This window comes from Phyllostomus discolor, chromosome 6 (assembly GCF_004126475.2).
Source record: "Phyllostomus discolor isolate MPI-MPIP mPhyDis1 chromosome 6, mPhyDis1.pri.v3, whole genome shotgun sequence".
Classification (NCBI taxonomy): domain Eukaryota; kingdom Metazoa; phylum Chordata; class Mammalia; order Chiroptera; family Phyllostomidae; genus Phyllostomus; species Phyllostomus discolor.
In genome coordinates this window covers 171,606,162-171,626,484 of record NC_040908.2, presented here as the reverse complement: position 1 = coordinate 171,626,484, position 20,323 = coordinate 171,606,162, and the positions used below count along the sequence as shown (strand labels likewise).

The following is a 20,323-nucleotide window of genomic DNA, read 5'->3' as shown; positions in this document are numbered from 1 at the left end:
AGCTCGAGGGGCAGCTGCAGCTGTCCCCTCGTCACAGGGCGGGCGGGCAGGACGCCTTCTGGGAACCGGGACCAGCCTCCGAGCACAGCTCCCAGACACTGTCCCCCTCTGCAGCCCGCCTGTCCTGTGGGCAGGCTTGGCCCTCCCCGGAGCGGAGCGTAGTGGGTATGCAGTTCTCTGTGGAAAAGGGGCCCAGCGGAGGGAGGAGGGAGCGGGCGGGGGGTGGGGGCAGGCGTCAGGGGACCTGGGGGGTGCCTGGACTGGGGGCTGGCAGCCGGCAGCTCCCCGGACGGCTGCCTCACTCCCCGGCGGCCCAGCTTCTCCGCTCTTGGCCACCGCAGGGCTGCAGGGGCCCGGAGCCCTGGGCCGCGCTGGCTGCTGACCGGCGGGGGCGCCCCTGCCTCCCAGTCCACGGCCCACATGCAGCCCCCCAGGCCGGGCCCAAGCATCCCCACCTCTCCCCTCTGGCTGCTCGGCTCTTCGCCCAGAGATGGTCACCAGGGACTGTTTCCTGAAGTCCTGGGGACGGTCTCACGCCTTCCCTGTGCAGGGACACCGCCCGCCCCAGCCCCAGTCCCCCGGGGGGGGGGGGGCAGTGGGCCCATCTGTGTCCCCCACCCTCAGGCCCACGGTCTCTCCGTCTGCTGCTCACCCACGCATCGGCCCACCACCACCCCACCCACATCCCCTCCCCGAGTCCGACCTCGAAGGCTCAAAGGGGTGGCCCCCAAGTCCACACAGCAGCCAACAAGCCTAGAACAGGCGGGTCCCCTTGCTGCCCATGGCCCACGGTGTCCACACCTGCCGTTTCGGCCCCAACACGCCCCGTGGCCACTGTGTGCCCTCAGCTGTGTCCCTGGGTCAGGCCCTGGGCAGTCGGCCCCTCCGGGTGCCTGTTGCTCACGGCCGGCCGGCCGGCCTCTGTGGCCGGAGGGGGAGCCCTTTGAGGACGAGTGCTTGGGCTTCAGGGCAGGAGCCGGGCTGGTCCTTGCTGGACCAATGCGTTGGGGGGGGGGGGCTCCGGGGAGACTGGGGGAGACAAAGAGCTGCTCACGGCACCGGCCGCCGCGCCGGAGAGAGGTGCCGACGGTGAGGAGGGCCGCAGCCCCGGGTGCCGTGGGGCCGACTCCACGGGCACCTCCAAGCCCCAGTCCCTCGGCTTAGAAATGGGGAGGTGGGACGTGCCCGCGCCACCCACAGAACAGAACACAGTGCCGCTGCTGCTCTTGCCTGGAGGCCACGCTCGCTCCAGAGGCAGGACTCCTCCCTGGGCCCCTGCCCCACCGCCAGGGCCGGCTCCCGTGACCAGGTTCCCCAGGCAGGAGCCCCGGGCCCGGAGGCCGGGGGAGGGAGGTGTCCTCCATGTCACCCCCAGCAGGGCTGGGTCCAGCTGCCAGCTCAGGCCGTGGGGGCGCCACCCCTCCTCCAGAATAATCCCTTCCGCCTCAAACTTTAATTATACCTTTGGGGTGCAGCTGGGGATAAGGCTGCGGATTAGAGAGGATCAGGCACCCAGCCGGGGGTTCTCCTTTCCCACTCGAGACCTGCGGCCCCACCCCCGGCCCGGCTGAGGGAGCTGCCCCCCTCTTCCCGGCCTGGTGCAGCACGGAGCGAGCAGTGGGGGGCAGCTCTCTGTGGGGCCTGGGTCGGGGAGGCCGCCCCCAGGAGACCAAGCCACTCCTTCAGGCCTGGACGGCCGCAAGGCCTCAGCCCTTCCGGACCTTTCCACCCGCTCCAACCACACCTGCCCTCCTGGCTCCCCGTGGACGCAGCTTCCGGGCCTCACCCCAACAGGGCTTCTGGTCCCCAGAACTCCTTGTTCAAACCAAACCCTGCACAGGCCCCTGCTGCCCATGCCCCACACAGAGGTCACCAGAGGGGGGGTCTGGCAGGACCCTCTGTCATCACCCCAAAGCCTGCGGGCCTCACAGAGCAAGGGCCTGTGTCCCCGGTGCCCCTTCCCCACTAGGGTCTGCCATGGCCTGGAAGGAGGTGGTGGCCACTCGCATTGCACAAAGGAGTGAGAGGCTCTCAGGGTGCACGGTGCAGAGGGCCCCCTGTCACACTGGGGGAAACCGAGGCCTGGGGAGGGAGCAGGGCCGGAGGCTCAGGGCCAGCCAGGCTGTCCTGGCCTGTGCTGGGCAGGAGGAGGAAGAGCTCTCCAGGTGCTCAAACCCTCGCCCTCATCTCAGGGCCATCTGCCGGTCTGCGCTGACCTGTCCCTCCCGCCTGCGGTGTGTGTGTGTTGGAGGGGGGCGGGGAGTGGGGAGCAGGGGCTTGAAAAGCAGCAAGGCCACCAGCAAGCTCTGGGGCACTCACTGCGGGCACATGGCGCCACCCTGTGTCCAAGCTCAGAACTACAGATGCCGCCGGGGGAGCACAGGCCCGCGGCCCAGGTGCCTGCAGACACTCCCACCTGACTTCGCTGTTTTCGGTCTCCTCTGACCACGTAAGGGTGGTCCCCGCAGCGTGGTGCCGGGACCGGCAGCCCGGCATCGCCCGGAGCTTGTCGGAAGTCACTTGGAAACTCTGGGCTTGTGGGTCGCCTGTTGCAGCCCCCGCCCCCGCCCTCGCCCCGGGAACCCCGGGTGCACGGTGAAGTCTGGGGACTGTTGTCCTGCCGCACCAGCACAGCGCTCGACCCGCTTTCACCCCAAACTACGTGGCCGCTTCCAGGAAAACGGAAACCTCACCCAGGCGGCAAGACGCAGTCCTTCCCTTTGACCTACAAGAACTCCCTTCCACTAAAGTGCTTTAGGTTAGCAGGGTTTCCTGGAGCTTTGCGGCCCATGGGTGGGGACCCTGGGGAGGCCCTGCCGCCTGCCCCTCGTGTCCCCCGTAACCCCACCCCTGCGCTGGGCACCCCCGCCTCCCTGGAGGAGCCTGCCGGAGGAAGGCCGTGCGGCGGCGGCAGCGTGTTGCAACCCCCACAGCTCTGCTGGCTCGACGGCTGACTGTGCGCGCCGGCGAGGCTGGGCCGCGCTGCCGACATCTGCTCAAACGTTTTTCTGGGTGTTTCTGTGACGGTGATTGCTGGACAAAACTCACCGACCATGTAAACCGGTAGACTCTCAGTGCAGTGCAGCACCCCCCCCCCCCCCCCCCCGCCCCAGTGAGGGGCTCATCAGTCAGCGGAGGGCCTCGCAGAGGGAGGCTGAGCAGGGGGAGGAGCGGGGGGAGGGGCCGTCCCCAGCACGCGACCCTCCCTGCGCCCCGGCTGCCGCCCCCGCGCCCCCCGCCCCCTGCCCCTGCCCCTGCCCCACAGCGTTCGGATTTGCAGTCTCCGCACTCAGAGGAGACAACTCCTGAAAACAGACGCCCCCACCCGCCCCGGAGGGAGGGGCTTCCTCCCGCCCGCAGACGGGAGCTGAAACCGAGCGTCTCCAGCCAGCCGAGGCCCCGTCGTCCTCAGGCTGCTGGTGGGCGATACCGTGTCCACGCGTCCGGCCCGTGCTGTTGCCCTGCAGAACCCTGCCTAGCACAGTGGGCAGGGCGGGTAACCAAAGACCGCACCTCACTCAGACTCCCCCGGGTCTGCCCTCGTGCCCCTCTCCTGCCCAGGACCCGCTCCAGGACCCCAGGTGGCTCCCCTCCGGCACCACCCAAGTCGTCCCCTCGGCTGTGCCGGCTCCTCAGACTCCCCTGCTTTGGACGCAGACCTGGGCGGTTCGGAGGGGGCAGCTCGGGTGTGGGCAGGGTGGCCCCCTAAGTAGGAGTGTGTCTGGTGTGTTTCCAGGACCAGCCCGAGCTCGGGTTTGGGGGTGGACCGCAGAGGTCGAACGCTCTTCTTTTCACACCGTCCAGGGCAGTGCGGCTTCTCACGAGACACTGACCTTGAGCCCCCGGCGGCGGCAGCTCTGTCTGTTTCTTCATGGTCGAGCCACTCCTGCCCCTCCCCCCGCCATTCTGCGTCTGGGGCGACCCCCACCCCCACGCGCCTGCACTGTGGCTGCTCCGCTGGGAGGGGCAGGCTCCGCGGGAATCCCTGGAATTCCTCTGCCCGGGGATATGAGCTCCCACTTACTGTTACTTAGTATTTCTGCTCATTAGCTTCTGTCCGCTTGTTACTGTTTGCTCAGTGAACTAGATCGGCATGGACCCCTGGGCATCTGTTTGGGACGCGGGGTTGCTTCCTGTCCCTGCTGCCATTTTCCAGTTTGGCCACTGGGGGTCCCTCCTTTCGGCTGCTGCGTGCACCTGCTGTGCCCTCGTCACTCCGGAACCTTCCTTTCCAGTTTGTTCTGAGCCCTTCCTCCCTTCCTTCCTTCCTTCCTTCCCTCCCTCCCTCCCTCCCTCCTTCCCTTCCTCCCTCCTTCCTTCCTTCCCTCCCTCCCTCCCTCCTCCCTTCCTTCCTTCTTTCCCTCCTTCCTTCCCTCCTTCCTGGCACTGCGGAACGTTCCAGACTTCGTCCTGTATTTTCTGCCCAGCCCTAAAATAAGCCGAGGGGCCCTGGTCCCGTTTACTGAGCAGATGTGGGTTTTGCCAGACCCTCGGGTGGCGGAGAAGGCGGGGAGCCCAGCGAGGGCCTGGCGGGAGCCTGGGTGTGCCCCAGGAGGCCGAGGTGCTGGGTTTGCAGGGCGAGAAGTCCAGGCCGAAGCAGCACGTGGGCGGGGTCTCCGGTGCGGAGTCCACAGGGAGCTTGAACTCGCTTTCGGGCGTGAGTTTGAGATTCCTGTGGGACTTCGGAGTCTGAGCGTGGGTGGCAGTGGCGTCGAAGTCATCCGGCGTCACCTGTGGCACTCACAGTCAGGGGAGGAGGGCGGGCCGAGCTCCCAGCCTGGTGGGGCGGGGAGAGCAGGGCTGGGAACCCGTGGGCGGCTGGGGGGCGTGGGCGGTCCCTGGGCTCAGGTGCTGGGGGCTGAGTCAGGAGAGACCCGGACGGCGTGTGGGAGCCAGAACACAGGCCCCGCAGGACAGGTGGGCGGCCGAGCGGGGGAGTTAGCAGCCGTGCAGAGGGTGGGGGGGCCAGCAGAGGCCACTGGTGTCGGGAGCAGCGGGAGCCCCGCCCTGGGGCACGGAGCACCAGCAGGACCGCCACAGAGGTGGCCCGTGTGCCTGGGGAGCCAGTGTCAGGCCCTGAGGCTCAGGGTCACCACCGTGGGTCCTCCCAGACAGCCTCTGTCTCCAGCCGCGCTCAGTTACAGCGGGGCCCTGGGTCAGTTACCCTCTTACCAAGTGGGAGCCGCGCGGCCAGAGGAGGTCCAGGGGTGTGAGCCCAGGTGGAGACCAGAGTGGGGCGTGGAGGGAGCTGGGGGGCTGCTGGGGGTTCGGGGACCTCAGGGGTCACCAGAGGAGCAAGAGGCTGAGGGGCCCCGACGAGACCCTGTATCTGGAGGGAGGTCCAGCCGGGGAGTGAAAGGTGCTGTGAAGACCATCTGCTTGGCTCTGAACACACGGCAGGCACACAGGCGCGCGGCTGGGAAGCCAGGGGGCAGGGGCCAGAGTGTCCGGAAGCAAAGGGAAGAAGGACCAGCAGAGTGGGCGCGGAAATGGGGTTCAGAGGTGGGATTCGGGGGGTGGGGGTCTGGGGCAAGGGGTGCTGTCTCATTAGTCATTTCTGTGTCTTCTCTGGAAGTCCTCTGCCCACTTTTTATTTGGGATGTTTGTTTTTTGTTGTTAAGCAGCAGGCATTCCTCATACGAGGCCCATCCAGAAAGTATCCAGGCATGTGCTGTGAAAAACAGAGACATTTGTTGAAGAAGATACAAGACACAAGACACGTTGTACACAGAACAATGCTGCCTCAGTCCCCTTCAGAGGAGGCCCCTTGGGACCTCCCACAGTTCTCCCCACGCCATCAGCTGCCTGGTCGTATTTTCCGGAATCTCATCGATGGTCTGAAATCTTTTCCCTTTCAAAGTGATTTTAGTTTTGGGAAAAGCCAGGAATCGCAGGGCACCCACTCTGGGCTGTAGGGGGGCCGAGTCACCTGGGGGATTGGACATTTCGCCAAAAATCTCTGCACCGGACGAGATGCATGAGTGGGCGCCTTGTTGTGATGAAGCTGCCAGTCACCAGCTGCCCACGGCTGCGGCCTCTGAATCATCCAAGTAGCTTCCGCGGAGGGACGTTCACGTTTAACGCAAAATCCGTGCAGATGCGATGCTCTGCTGGCTCTGTCATTTTGAATGTGACGGCCACACAGTGGGCGTGCTCCCTCAGCGGGCTCTGCCGCCCCCACCGGCCAGTGCAGTGAGGTCACCGTCCACACGCACTCCCGCCACGTGCCCCGGCTGCCAGGTCGCGCCGATGCCGCACGAGCCGCTCTCCTCACAGTAGCAGTGGCTGGACCTCTTCTGGACAGACCTGGCACGTTCTGGACGTTCGTCCCTCAGCAGCTGTGTGCTCTGAGGCGCCTTCTCCCTTTCTGTGGGGCTTCTTCCCACTGCCTCTGCCGTGTCCTTCGATGCACAAGGCTGCCGACTTGGTAACTCAAGTTCCCTTTCCCTCCGTCGCTCGTGCGGTTAGTGCCACGACTGAGAGCCCACGGCCGGACTCAGGGCCTCGGGGATCCCCCCTCGCGCTTTTCCCCTAAGAGCTTTGTGGTGTGTGTTCTCGAGTGCGGGCCTGTGGTCTGACTTGAGTTCACTCCTTGTGGGTCGTTAGCTGTGCACCCGAGAGCACTCGGGTGTTTCCAGGGTTTTAAGCCATTTTCCCCTGTCGCCGCCCTTTACGCTCCCAACAGCCCCAGGAGGCGGGTGCTGGCCATTTGCAGCTGCAGAAAGGGGCCCGGGGAGGCCGAGGGCTTGGCTAGGGTCACGACGTGGCCGGTGAGTGGCAGATCTAGGAGTCAGACCGTGTGTCGCCCCGGGACCCTCAGGCTTCGCCGCCGCTGGGGACAAGGCCCAGACCCTGGCGGAGGCCGCCTTAGGCGGGTGTCACGGCTACCGAAGTCGGTCAGGGAGCGCTGGGAGCCTCCCCCCAGCCCCCGTCGGCCACAACGGCGCTGGGGCGGTTCTCCCACTGAGCGTGCCAGACGCTGGAGAGACAAATGGGCAGGGTCCCAGCCCCCCAGGAGCTAGCAGGGCTACTGGACAGAGAACAGAGCCCACCTCTCCCTGTCCCTAGGAGAACGGCGGGCTTGAGGGGGCAGGGGCAACGGTCTTCAGGACGGGCCCACCCGTCTCCCAGGTCCTGGCACCCGAGTAAACCTCCTCCCTTTTGCTGCAGCACCTGCCCCGGAGTCTGGCGCTCGCCGCAGAGGCAGCCGCACCTGTGCACTTGGCTACAGTCGGAGGCCGGGGGGGGGGGGGGGGGGGTGACCCCGGAGCAGGAGGGGAGTCAAGTCAAGCAGCTGTGTGCTGTGCTGTGGGTCACGTCTGGGAGAGGAGGAGGCTCGCAGGTGGGCCATCAGGGGACGGGTAAGCCAGGTAACAGGGTGTGGCCTTGGGCGGGTGGGGGTGGGGTGCAGGGCCAGCTGGGGCTCCAGTGGGGGGGCTCGCCAGCCCGCGACGGGCGGAGGCTGAGCAGCCTCGAGAAGGCCCCCACGGGCCGCCACCAGGCCCCAGGGGCTTCCCGGTGTCTGGTGCCCCTCCCCCACCACGTTCTCAGGAGCCAAGAGAGTCCCCGTCCTTGAAGAAAAGAGGGGCGCCGGGGCACCGTCCACCCAGGTGGTTCAGGTGCTTCCTGGCTCCGTGCCCCAGCCAGGCCTTTGTCCTCTTGGCCTGGGCCTCCTGCCGGGGTGGGGGGAGGGGGAGGTGCCCCCCTCCTGCACGCGACGAGGCAGCCTCCGGGAGCAGAGGTGGCCACCTGTCCGAGGAGAACCCCCCCCCCCCCCCCCCCGACCCCGGCGCTCCCCCAGGCTCCTCCCCCAGCAGGAACCTGGGGCCAGACAAGGGTGGGAGGCCCTCCCCTCGCTGCAGGAGGAGGTGCTGCGGCTGAAGGTTCGGTCGGCCGGCTGGTGAGAGGAGCCTGCCAGCGGCCATCGAGGCGACGACTCCTGCAGCCTCACGGGGTGGCAGGGGCTGGTCCGGTCCAGCTCTGGGGGGGGGGGGGCATGATGCAGGCCCCGACAGGCTCGGTCGCCGCAGGTGGCCAGCGTGAGTGCGCGATAAGCCTGATAAAACTTTATGGGCCCCGTCGTCTGGCGGGGACAGAGCATTGCTATGGCCAAGGTCCCGCTCGGGCCCCTTCCTGGGTCTGCGGCCTGTCTGCAGAGGACTCCCGAGCTAATGATTAATCAGGTTACGGACGCATTGACTCTCCCGTCTCATGTTTGTAAACTGAGCAGCACACACACAACTCACAATGTGCCAGGTCAACCACTCTAAGTGCACAGCCCAGCGGCGTTAAACACATGCACACTGCTGTGCGGCCCTCACTCCGTCGTCTCCGGAACTTTCCGTCTCCCTGCTGACGCTCCGGCCCCATGGAACACTCGCTCCCCGCCGGCCCCCGCCCCGGCCCCAGCGTCTGCTTTCTGTTTCGAGAGCAAATCGGACTCCTCCCAGGCCCTGCTGTGAGGGGTCACGCAGGGTCTGCCCTTCTGTGGCTGGCTAACCCAGCGTACAGCCTCAAGTTCTTCTCTTGGTCTCCTGTTACAAGACAACGGAGTTTGGCCTGCACGTGCGGGAGCCCCCCAACACCCATCTATGGGGGGGAGGGCAGGACCTTCCCGAGGACCTGAGGGCAGGAGTGGCCTCGGGGAGGGGCATCACTGAGCACTGCCTGGGACGGACACCCCTGGGTTCTCGGTCCCCCCACCCAGGGCGCTGGAGGCGGCAGCTCTGAGCTGCCCCGGCCTCGGGAAGTGGTTCCCACCTTGACACGCACAGCCTCCTAGCCCTCAGGGCCCTGTGTCCTGTCCTCCCAGGACAAGGTGGGGGTGCCAAGGCCCCCTCCCGGAAGGTCAGGCTCATAGCATGCAGTGGAGGAGGCAGCAGGCAGGACACTCGGGGGCCCTGGAGGCTCTGGGCCAATCGAGCCCGAGAGGGGCTGGCGCCGAGGGGGCTCCGACGCTGCTGCCCACGAGAGACGTGGGCCAGGCCCCGCAGGACAGGGGTGCGGGCACTGGAATGCTGGGGGCGGCAGGGGAGGTGGATGGGTGCACGCCCATCGCTGGGGGTCTGCGGACAGGAGGCTGGGGAGTTGCAGGAGGAGCTGAGGGGAATTTCTGGCCACTACCATGGGGGGAGGAAGCACCCACATCTCTTCAAGGGGAGCGCTGCCCTTCAATGGACGAGCTCCTGGCGGGGGGGGGGGGGGGGGGAAGGAAGCAGGGGCCCAGAGCTGCACTGCTGGTTCTGGACGTGGCTGCAGACCCCGGAGGAAATCAGAAATGCAGTGTGAATTCTTCGTGACAGATTTAGCCCGGAGGCTAAGCCTGCAGGTGACAGAAGCCCGGAGGGAACTGGCCTTGCCCAGCACTGACTCCCACCCGCAGCTCCTCGTCCTGTCTTCCTCTCCCCCGCTCACTGCCTCCCACCCCCAGCCCCAGCCCCGCTGCCCTCACCCCACGTGGCTCCCACCTGCCCCGCCGCCCGCCCGGTTCCCAGGAATGCCAGCGGTTATCAAAGCCGCTCCCGGGGCTGTTATCAGCAGGTGTGGAGAGTTTATGGGGGGCACAGTCCACTCCAGGAGGGTCCATCGCGGCGCAGGCCCTGGGGCCGGCCTGTGCTGCTTGCGTCAGAGCAGAGGGGCCACCCCCCCGCCGGCCCCTGTTGAGGCTCAGGGCTGTTTCTGGAATGCACCCCTGGGCTCCTTGGCAAAAGGAAGAGGTCACGGTCCACAGGGTTAAGTGACGTGGAGCCAGACCGAAGTGGGTGTGGAAACTGGGCCGCTCTCGGTGACCCCGGGCAGCACAGCTGCCTGGCCAGGGAGGGGCCGCCCACAGGCCGGGGGTGGTGACAGCGACGAGCGCCTGGAGCAGGGGCCTGCGCGCGCCAGCTCTGCTCCTCTCCCCGCTGCCCTCTGGGGGGCGCAGGCGAGGCAGCGCCGCACAGAGGCTGGGAGGTGTCCGAGGCCCCCCAGCCGCCAGGCAGTGCAGCCGGATGTGACCCCCGACCGTCTGGCGCAGGAGGCTGTGCCTGCGAGGCGACACGTCCCGTCTGAAGCGGCGAGGAGGACGGTGCAGTTGGGGAGCTGGCTGCACGGACGTGTGCCCTGCACAGAGGGAATGCACGCGTGTGTGCCGGCGGCCCGTGCGGTCCGTCCGTCGGTCCGTGCCACAGCACCCCGGGTGAGGGTGCGGCAGGCCCCGCCTCCGCCGCCGCCGCCTGCGGGGCAGCGCCAGGTCCAGAGTCGGCAGAGCCAGCTCCCGGGCGTCTGCATTCGCCATCCAGCAGGGGTTCCGCGGCGGAGCGCCAGCGCGTCGGGGCAGCGGAGCCGGGGACCCCTCAGAGTCCCCGCGTGGCAGGCGCCGCCCCAGGCAGCTGTGGCAGCCTCTGCTCGGACAGCGTCCCCAGGACCCTGCGTCCGGGAGGCCCGCGCACTGCCCTGCTTCCCGGGCGACCCCCACACCGTGCTCTGGGGGCGGGGCCACGTGGGGACAGGGGAGACGGGTCCCTGAAAAGCACACAGCGTCCCCTGCCCCCGGCACGTGGGCCCGGGCGGCTGTCCGTGTGCAGGGCGACGGGGTCAGCGGGTGGGGCCCCGCAGGAGAGAGCAAGGAGGCTACAGGGGGTCGATGTGAGTGCGGCCACACAGCACCTCGGACAGGCTGAGCGCCCCTTGGGGCCAGCTGGGGCCTATTCGTCTTAAACAGAAAACAATCACGGGGAGACGGCGCCCCTGTTCAGGCCCCTTCTGTGGCGGGGCAGTGGGACAGAGACGCCAGGACTCGGTTCTGCCCCAAGTCCTGGCGGAAGCAGGACGGAACTCGGAACTCGGGGGTGACGTGGGGCCTGCAGGCGCGGGGCCAGGAAGGCAGCGGCCCCGCAGGTAGGCACCCGTCCTGGAGATGCGCGCGGTCCAGCGCTCTCGGACGCATGCGCTCTCTCTCTCACACGCGCTCTCGCACACCCTGGCTCCGCCCGTGGCTGCCGGAACTGCAAGTGCAGCAGCTTCCACCAGCCCACGTTTCTTCCGCCCCAGCCCCGGAGGTCAGGAGTCCACAGCCCCTTTCGCTGGGCGGGGATCCGGGTGTGGGCCCGGCCGCACTTTCCCCAGAGGCTCTGGGGAGAGGGGGCCTTTCTCCGCTCCTTCTTCCGGAAGGGCAGCCAGCAGCCTCCCCGCCCGTCACTTTGCCCCCCCTCTGTGAGGCCCGAGGACATGCAGGGCCCACCTGGATGACCCAGGACAGTCGCGCCGCCTCAAGATCTTGAATTTGATCTCATCGGGGAAGTCCCTGTGACAGGGGAGGAAGGAAACATCCCCGGGGGATGGCCGGGGTGAGGGCCCCCCTCGTCCCCAGACACGGAGCCAGTCCCCGACACGTCCACACAGGCAGTGACATGCGCACACAGGCGGGCACCGTCAGGAGAGCCCCACACTCACATGGTCCCTTGGGGTCCCCACCAGCCCCACATCCTCCGCACACCCAGGCTGCTCCCCATCAGCTGCCCGGGCCTGGTTTGGGAGGCTCAAGGAGGGAGCCAGGGTCCTCCCTGTCCCATCGTCTCCTGGCCCCCGTGGCAGCCTTCCTCTCCCTGGAAACCCTGCCAGCCCCTCCTCTGCTCTGTCCCCCTCCACTGCGGAAGTCCCTTCTCCGCCCTGCCTTCAGGATTTAACCTAGCTCTGAGCCAGCCGCCTCCTCCATGCAGTCCACCCTGATCTGCAGAGTTACCTGCTCACAGCCAGGCCTCACTGCCACACCCTACGGGTCCTTGGGGAACAGTAACCGAATAAAAGGGAGGAGAAGCTCAAAGGTCACCAGGCAGAGCTCGGAAGGAGGGCTGGTTCACAGGTGTGCGGAGGCTGAGCACCAGCCGAGCTAAAGCCCCGGGGCCTGGGGCATGGGTGGGGCTGGACAGCCCCCTTGGGCTTGGCTGCAGTCCCGGTGCTGAGGGGTCACCTGGACCTGGGGGCCAGTGACCATGGAGGAGCCGGAGGCTGCCCGCTCCAGGTGAGTGCGGCCCCTCAGAGCGGCCACTCGGGAACTGGCCGGTCTCGGCCTCTGGGTGGGGGGCCTCACCCTGCTGGCTCCCGGGGCTCCACAGCCCCCGCCCCCGCCCTCCCCCACGGCCCCAGGCTCCAGATTCTAGGGACAGACCCTCCCAGGGTCAGTTCCCCACGGGGTGCTCAGACGCAGACCCCGCCGACCGGGGCGCAAGGACCCGGGCTGGGGGTGAGTGCGGTGCGGCCGGGAGTCAGGAACACAGCCTGTGCCGCCCCAGGCCCCGGGGGAGGGGAGGGAGGGCAGGGAGGCAGAGGGCACAGCCGTCCTCACCACCTCGGCTGGGGCCTTTGGCCCGGCCAGGCCAGACCTGTGAAAGTCACTGTGCGGGGAGGGGAGGTGGGAAGCAGAGAGGCACCCCTAAGTGGCCGGTGCCCACCCTGGAGTGCACCCACCTCACCACCAGGCCGCGACACCTTCACAGGCAAAGTGTGGGAACACCTGGGAGCAAAACCCCACCTGGGTCCTGGGAGGGGAGGACTCTCCTCCGGGCACAGTGTCGGCCGGGAGCCACCTGGGGAGATCCCGGCGCGTTTGAGTCCCTGCCCACCGTGGGCACCGGGACTCCGGGTCAGGGGTGCGGCGAGGTAGGGGAGGTTTCCGGACGGGCCCACGTGCTGATCGGCCCGCCCGCCCGCTTGCCGGCAGCGTGCAGCCCCGCGCCGCTGCCGCCCGCGAGCTGCTGCTTGCTGCGCTGGAGGACCTCAGCCAGGAGCAGCTGAAGCGCTTCCGACACAAGCTGCGGGACGCGCCGGTGGACGGCCGCAGCATCCCGTGGGGCCGTTTGGAGCGGGCGGACGCCGTGGACCTCGCCGACCAGCTGACCCAGTTCTACGGGCCGGAGCCCGCGCTGGACGTGGCCCGCAAGACCCTGAAGAGGGCGGACGCGCGCGATGTCGCGGCTTGGCTCAAGGAGCAGCGGCTGCAGCGTGAGCGCCGGGCGGGGGTCGCCGGATGCCTGCCCCTCCATTCCCTGCCATCCGGGCGGAGTCCGGCACGCAGCCGCCCTCCTTTCCGCTTCCCCAGGAGCGCCCCGCGCGCCCCTCGCCCGCCCAGGCTTCGCCCACAGGTTCCCGGGACCGAGGCTGGGATCCCCGGGTGCCCCTGGGGGTGGCCACGACCCCCCACTGCGCCCCTGCCTCCCCCCCACCGCGAGTGCCCGTGGCCTCACGACAGGCCTTTCTTTCAGGGCTCGGCCCCAGCTCCACGGCGCAGCTCTCCGTGTCCGGTAGGTCTCCGCGTGGGAGGCGCAGGCCCTCGGCTGTCCTGGGCTGGAACACAAGTGCCTTCCAGCCGGTCTGGCCCCAACAGCTGCTCCCAGAGAGCAGCGGGTGCGGGAGGGCCAGCGGGCTGGGGGGTCGTGGCGCAGCCTGGGAAGTCGAGCCTGGAGCCGGGTGGGGAGCGCAGCGGGCACCGGGGTCCGCTGACGCAGCCCGCCCCATCCCCGGCCCCGCCCCCCCTCGCCCCCAGAGTACAAGAAGAAGTACCGTGACCACGTGCTGCGGCAGCACGCCAAGGTGAAGGAGAGGAACGCCCGCTCGGTGAAGATCTCCAAGCGCTTCACCAAGCTGCTCATAGCGCCCGAGAGCGCCGCCCCGGAGTGCGAGGCCGCGGGGCCCGCGGAGGAGCCGGAGCCGGAGCGCGCCCGGCGCTCAGACACCCACACCTTCAACCGCCTGTTCAGCCGCGACGAGGAGGGCCAGCGGCCGCTGACCGTGGTGCTGCAGGGGCCGGCGGGCATCGGCAAGACCATGGCCGCCAAGAAAATCCTGTACGACTGGGCGGCGGGCAAGCTGTACCAGGGCAAGGTGGACTTCGCCTTCTTCCTGCCCTGCGCGGAGCTGCTGGAGCGGCCCGGCGCGTGCAGCCTGGCCGACCTGATCCTGGACCAGTGCCCGGACCGCAGCGCGCCCGTGCGGCAGATGCTCCAGAAGTCGGAGCGGCTGCTCTTCATCCTGGACGGCGCGGACGAGCTGCCGGCGCCCGGGCTGGCGGAGACCGCGACCTGCACCGACCCCTTCGAGGCCGCAGGCGGCGCGCGCGTCCTGGGCGGTCTCCTGAGCAAGGCGCTCCTGCCCCAGGCCCGCCTGCTGGTGACCACGCGCACCGCCGACCCGGGCAGGCTGCAGGGCCGCCTCAGCTCGCCGCAGTGCGCCGAGGTGCGCGGCTTCTCCGACAAGGACAAGAAGAAGTACTTCTACAAGTACTTCCAGGACGACTGGAAGGCGGAGCGCGCCTACCGCTTCGTGAAGGAGAACGAGACGCTGTTCGCGCTGTGCTTCGTGCCCTTCGTGTGCTGGATCGTGTGCACGGTTCTGCGCCAGCAGCTGGAGCTCGGCCAGGACCTGTCGCGCACCTCCAAGACGACCACGTCCGTGTACCTGCTTTTCATCGTCAGCGTCCTCAGCCCGGAGCCCGCCGCGGACCGGCCCCGGCTGCAAGGAGAGCTGCGCAAGCTGTGCCGCCTGGCCCGCGAAGGCGTCCTGGGGCGCAGGGCGCATTTCACGGAGAAGGATCTGGAAAGGCTGCAGCTTCATGGCTCCAAGGTGCAGACGCTGTTTCTCAGCAAGAAAGAGCTGCCCGGCGTGCTCCAGGCCGAGGTCAGCTACCAGTTCATCGACCAGAGCTTCCAGGAGTTCTTCGCCGCGCTCTCCTACGTGCTGGAGGAGGGGGAGGTACCGCCCGGGGCGCCGGCGGCGGGCGGAGTGGCAGAGCTTCTGCGGGGCGACCCCGAGCTGCGCCACCACCTGGCGCTCACCACGCGCTTCCTCTTCGGACTGCTGAGCGCGGAGAGGACGCGCGACCTCGAGCGCCACTTCGGCTGCGTGGTTTCGGAGCGCCTGAAGCAGGACGTGCTGACGTGGGTGCAGGAGCAGGGCCAGCGTCGCCCTGGGGTGTTGCCAGAGGGGGCCGAGGACGCCAACCTGCTGGAGGGCCCTGAGAGGTCAGAGTCCAAGTCGGAGGAGGAGGAGGACGAGGAGGAGGACGAGGAGGAGGAGGGGGGCGCGTTCGACTTCTCGATGGCGCTGCTGTACTGCCTGTACGAGACGCAGGAGGGCGCCTTCGTGCGCCAGGCCCTGCGGGGCCACCGCGAGCTGGCGCTGGAGCGCCTGCGCTTGAGCCGCATGGACCTGGCTGTCCTGAGCTACTGCCTGCGATGCTGCCCGGCCGGGCAGGCGCTGCGGCTGGTGAACTGCGCGCTGCCCGCCCCGCAGAAGAAGAAGAAGAAGAAGAGCCTGGTCAAGCGGCTGCAGAACAGCCTGAGCAGCGGCTCGTGAGTCTCGGGGGCGGGTCCCCTCTCCCGGGCCCGCGCGGTGGGCGGGGCCTCACCGCCTGCCCGCCGCAGACCCGTCTTGGGTGGGGAGCCTGCTCTCCCCCCACCCCACGCCCTCTCCACGCCCACCCCCAAGCGCACTGTGTGTCAGGACGGCTGCCCGCGCCTGTCTCCTTCGCCAGACCCTCCGCGACCCCCGGGCGAGGCTGGGGTCCTTGTTTCCGGCACCCAGGCCCCACCCGCAGCTCAGCATCTGCTGAGAGAACAGGCATTGGGGCCCTGACAGGGGCTGGGGGCGCTTGGCCCCCCACTGGGAACTTGGGCGACCCGGCCTCGCAGCCCCGCCCAGCAGGCGGCAGCGCGGAGGCGCGTGGGGACGCGGGTGAGAGGGCTCACTTTGGGCTTGGGGTGAGGACGCAGGCAGGTCAGACACCTGAGGACCACGGGGAGCAGGGAGGGGCTGGGAGGGGCCGGCGGCGTCACCTCTCTCCCCCCCCCCCCCCTCCCCCCCCCGCAGTTCTCAAGGCAGCACGAGAAAACCCCAGCCCTCCTCACTGCACCCGCTCTGCGAGGCCCTGACGGACCAGCAGTGCGGTCTGACCAGCCTGACGTGAGTGACCACGCCGCCAGCCCCTCCCCGGAAGGGACACAGAGCAGGGTGCCCTGGGGAGGACAGAGGTGTGTCCCTGTCTGGGAAGGGCTGAGGAGACAGCCGAGAGCCTGGAGCCCCTGGTCTCCTGCCCCGAGGTCCACAGGCTCTGCCCCGGCCCCTCACGGGCTTAGGTGCCGGTTAGGAAGGGGGTTGGCCAGGCTCCAGCCAGGCGCAGGGAGCCGCTGAGCACTGGCCGGGGGAGGGGGGCCTGGGGGGAGCAGTGTGTGTCTCCCATTCCAGGGGGCTGCTCCGCACCTTGTGCAACTGCCGGGCGGCCCCTCTGGACTCTCGGGGGCAGCAGAGGAGGCCAGGCTGTGCTCTGCCCCCTTGGGCGGGCCAGTCCGTCTGAGCTCCAGCCCCCCCCACCCCATAACAGAGCCTGAGGTCGGCCCCAGAGGGCTGCCGTGAGCGTTTTGTCAGCCAGGTCCCCAGCACGGCGCTCAGTGCGTCCTGGCGTTCCCTGTCGGTGGGCACCCGGCAGGCGAGCCGGGGCACCCTGGGAGCCGGCGGGCACCCGGCTTGATGGGGAGGGCCGTCCGTGTGTCACGGGACGCGGCAGCTCTGCTCAAACGGGGTGTCTCCAGTGAGCACACACGGGGACCCCAACGGGGATCGGTCGGCACACCTGCCCCGCAGCGTTTGCTCAGAGCGGCAGAAGGAGCAGAAGCCGCTCCCTGCCTGGCCGCTGGGCACCAGGCCGCCCAACTGGGGTCGCCCTGACCAGGGGGGCGAGTGCATGGAGGGGACGCGCGGGGGGGGGGGGGGGAGGGTCTGCGTGGGCTCCTCCTGACACTCTCGCGCCGCGGTGTCCCGGGGGAGCCTGGCGTGCGGCCCTGCCCCCGGGGACACCGCGGGGACGGGGGCAGGGAGGCCGTGCTGCCGGCACATCCCCAGACAGGGCCGCAGCCAGCGGGGGTGCCGTGTGGCGGCGGAGGGGCCCGACACAGACCCTGTGCTCCCGGCCCCCAGGCTGTCCCGCTGCAGACTCCCAGACTCGGCCTGCCGAGACCTGTCCCAGGCCCTGAGGCAGGCCCCCGCCCTGACCGAGCTGAGCCTCCTCCACAGCGGGCTCAGCGAGGAGGGCCTGCGCCTGCTGAGCGACGGCCTGGCTTGGCCCAGGTGCCGGGTGCAGACACTCAGGTGAGGCCGGGTCCGAGAGGGACTTAGGGAGGGGGCGGGGCGGGGCAGGGGTGGCCCCCCCAGCGGCTCCTGACCCAACCGTCCCCCAGGCTGCAGCAGCCCGGCCTCCAGGAAGCCCTCCAGCACCTGGTCGCCCTGCTCCGGCTCAGCCCCTCGCTGACCACCCTGGATCTCAGCGGCTGCCAGCTGTCGGAGCCCATGGTGACCTACCTGTGTGCGGCCCTGCAGCACCCAGGATGCCGCCTGCAGACCCTCAGGTGCGGGAAGGGTGTGGGGGCACACCTCTCAAGCCCAGGTTGGGGTGGGCGCCTGGGGGCTCCCCCTTGACCTTGGAGAAGAGCCCCTCCCAGGGTCCCCTGAGTGTCTGGAGACACAGCCTCCACAGCCCTGGCCCAGCCCCTACCTAGACGCTCCTCCAGACCAAATGTCCACGTGTGGTCTGCTGCCCGTGGCCGGTCTGGCTCGATGAGCCAGCACCCTCTCGCTCCCCAAAGACTTGGCTCCCAGCTGCCCCCCCTCTGCCCAGCCTCCAGTGGCCCCTGACAGGCCACCTGCTGTCACCGTGCACCGTGGCTGCCCCCTGTGGCTCCCCTGACACCACCTACCCCCACCCGGGACTCCTCTCCCCTCCCAACCAACGCCCCCCTCGTCCTGTGTCCACGGCTGCAGCCTGACCTCCGTGGAGCTGGGTGAGCAGTCGCTGGAGGAGCTGCGGGCTGTGAGGACGGCGAAGCCAGGCCTGGTCATCACACACCCAGCGCTGGACAGCCACTCTGAGCCTTCCAAGGGATACAACACAGCCTTCTGAGGCCCGAAGGCCAGCGTGGCCAGGAGGGCTGCCGCCAGCCCTACGAAGTCAGTCTCCCCGTGCCGAGGGGGAGCCCAGATGGACAGGGTCCCTCTCATGGTCCTGGACGGGGTGCAGGGCACGCCCTGGGGACGGCCGGAGACCACCACTGCTCCCCCTCACCTCCACGTTGTCCCCACCTACTCCCTCTGCCGGGGCCCTCCAGCCACCCCCTTGCCGGTGTCCCTGGCAGCAGTCACAGTGCCGAGACCCCCAGGGACTGAGCACCTGCCCTGGGTGGACCTTTCCCCATGTGCTGGGCACCGAGCAACACCCGCACCGACCCTGTCGCCGTCTGCGGTGCCGGCCCCACGGACCCACAGTTCTGTCCCCGGCCACTGAGGGTCAGGCAGGGGCTGCCCCTTGAGCAGAAGGCGGCCGGTTGCCGTGCCTCCCCTGGAGCTGGGGTCTTGGCAGCAGGAGGGACGCCGTCCCCGAGGCGGCAGGGCTGGGCCCGCGGGGCCCACGGGCTGCCGGAGGCCTTCCGGAACTGAGGCCAGGCCAGAGTGGAGAGGGCATGGGGGCAGGCGGTGTCCGTTGAAAATAAAGTCTCCTTTGCATTATTTTTAGGATTGCATTTACTTGTTTTAGAGAGAGGGTGGGAGACAGGGAGAGAAACATCAGCGTGAGTTTGCCTCTCGAGGGCCCCCTACCAGGGACCTGGCCCGCAGCCCAGGCGTGGGCCCCGACTGGGAAGGGAGCCCGCGACCCTTTGGTCCGGCTCCACCCACGGAGCCGCACCAGCCAGGGCGGCCTTCTCTGTGCTTGTCTGCTGGCTCCCGTGTGCTCAGCTCTGCCTCCCGTGGTGTCTGGCCCATCCTCGAGGGGCGGGGCCCAAGCCCCCATTTCGGGGATGGGAGAACCGAGACCCGAGGGGGTGGCCCGGCAGCAGGAAGCCCTGAAGCTCGGGGGGCAGGCCAGCAGTGGGCAGCTCTCACGTCCTCCGGCGTCCACTCCCCAGGGGACCCACCCCTGCCCAGTCCCTCTCACACCCGGTCACTGGTTCCCCACCCACGCCAGACAAACCCCCTCCCCCAGCGCTGGCCTTCGGGCAGGAGGACAGGCAGCAAACCCGCGCAGCTGCGGCCGGGGTCGGGGGCGAGGAATGCAGAGCAAAGGCACAGGAGGGAAGGAGGAGGGTCTCCTGTGCCCGGAAGGGCCTGGGGAAGCGTAAGGGGGACAGGGGCCCCCAGGACACCCCGAGGGAGTGTTCCCGGCCACGGACACGCAGGCTGGCGCCCAGGCCGCGAAGGGCGCATCTCGGTGCGCTGGGGCTGCTGTGGCAAAACACAGGCACCGGCGGGGCACGGGCCACGGGGCTTTCTTCCCCACAGTCCTGGAGGCTGCGAAGTCCAGGGTCGAGGTGCCGTCCACTCGGGGTCTGGTCAGGACCCTGTTTCTGGCCGCAGGGGGCTGTCCTCGTGTCGTCTTCAGGTCGCAGGGGTCGTGCTTGCTCTCTCCAGCCTCTTCCAAGGGCACGTGTCCCATTCTTGGCGGTTCTTGACCCCACGGCTCCCCAGAGGCCCCACCCCCACACGCCACCCGCTGCGGATTAGGTGTCAGCGGACGGACAGATTCGGGGGACACAGCCGTTCAGTCCGCAGCAGGGAGCAAGCTCAGCAAGTCTGGATGCCCCAGAGGCAGGAGGGAGCCAGCTTGCGGAGTGTGGTCGGTCCGGGAGGGGGCCTTGGTGCCTTGTCCTCCTGGCGAGGGGGCACCACGGCGCCCGTCTGAGTACAAGGGGTGGTCTGACCTCGGCACTGCGGGGGAGGAAGGGCGGGGCGGGGCAGGCGCAGAAAGCGTGGAGTGCGCCAGCCCGGGGGCCACAGGGCAGGGGACAGGGAGGGCGGGCCGGCCTGGACGGCGGGCCTCGTGGGTGGACACGCGTGGAGGGACACAGGTGGCCAGGGCAGCTGGGTCAGCAGTGTGGCCTTTGCCTGTGCTGGGGGAGTTGGCGGGAAGAGCGGTTTCGGGGACCTGTTGCATCTGGGTGTCTCCGGCCGGGCTCTGGGCTCAGAACGCCTGCCTCACGGGGCAAACCGGACGGGACCCGCGGGCGGAGGGGGGCGGGGGGCGGGGCCCGGGAGTCCGCGGGGCGGGGCGGGAGAGGGAGGCCGAGAGCCGAGGCTGCTCGGAGCCGGGAGCGGACGCTGGGGGCGAGAAGGACGCCTGTGCAGGAGGACGCCTGGACGCCCCCCGGAGGGCGGGCGGGAGGGGGACAGCGCACCGCGAGAGGCCCAGCGCGTCTCGGGTTCAACCTGGGAGAGTCTTTGAGGGCGGAGCTGACACTGTGTGTCTCTCGCAGGCTCCCTGGAGCCCCGTCTCCGCACCCGTCGCGCCGGGTCGCAGACGGACCGC

The 20,323-nt window shown here is 69.0% G+C and overlaps 1 protein-coding gene across 1 annotated transcript; it reads left to right on the top strand.

Moving 5' to 3' along the window:
- The first annotated feature begins 11,972 nt into the window (after positions 1-11,972).
- NLRP6 (NLR family pyrin domain containing 6) lies at positions 11,973-18,460 on the top strand. Its single transcript, XM_036030042.1, has 9 exons — positions 11,973-12,001; positions 12,096-12,223; positions 12,592-12,981; positions 13,242-13,280; positions 13,523-15,326; positions 15,844-15,936; positions 16,948-17,118; positions 17,208-17,375; positions 17,788-18,460. Exons 1-9 carry the CDS (start codon positions 11,973-11,975, stop codon positions 17,924-17,926), a joined length of 2,961 nt encoding a protein of 986 aa, XP_035885935.1. The 3' UTR covers positions 17,927-18,460.
- Positions 18,461-20,323: the final 1,863 nt, after the last annotated feature.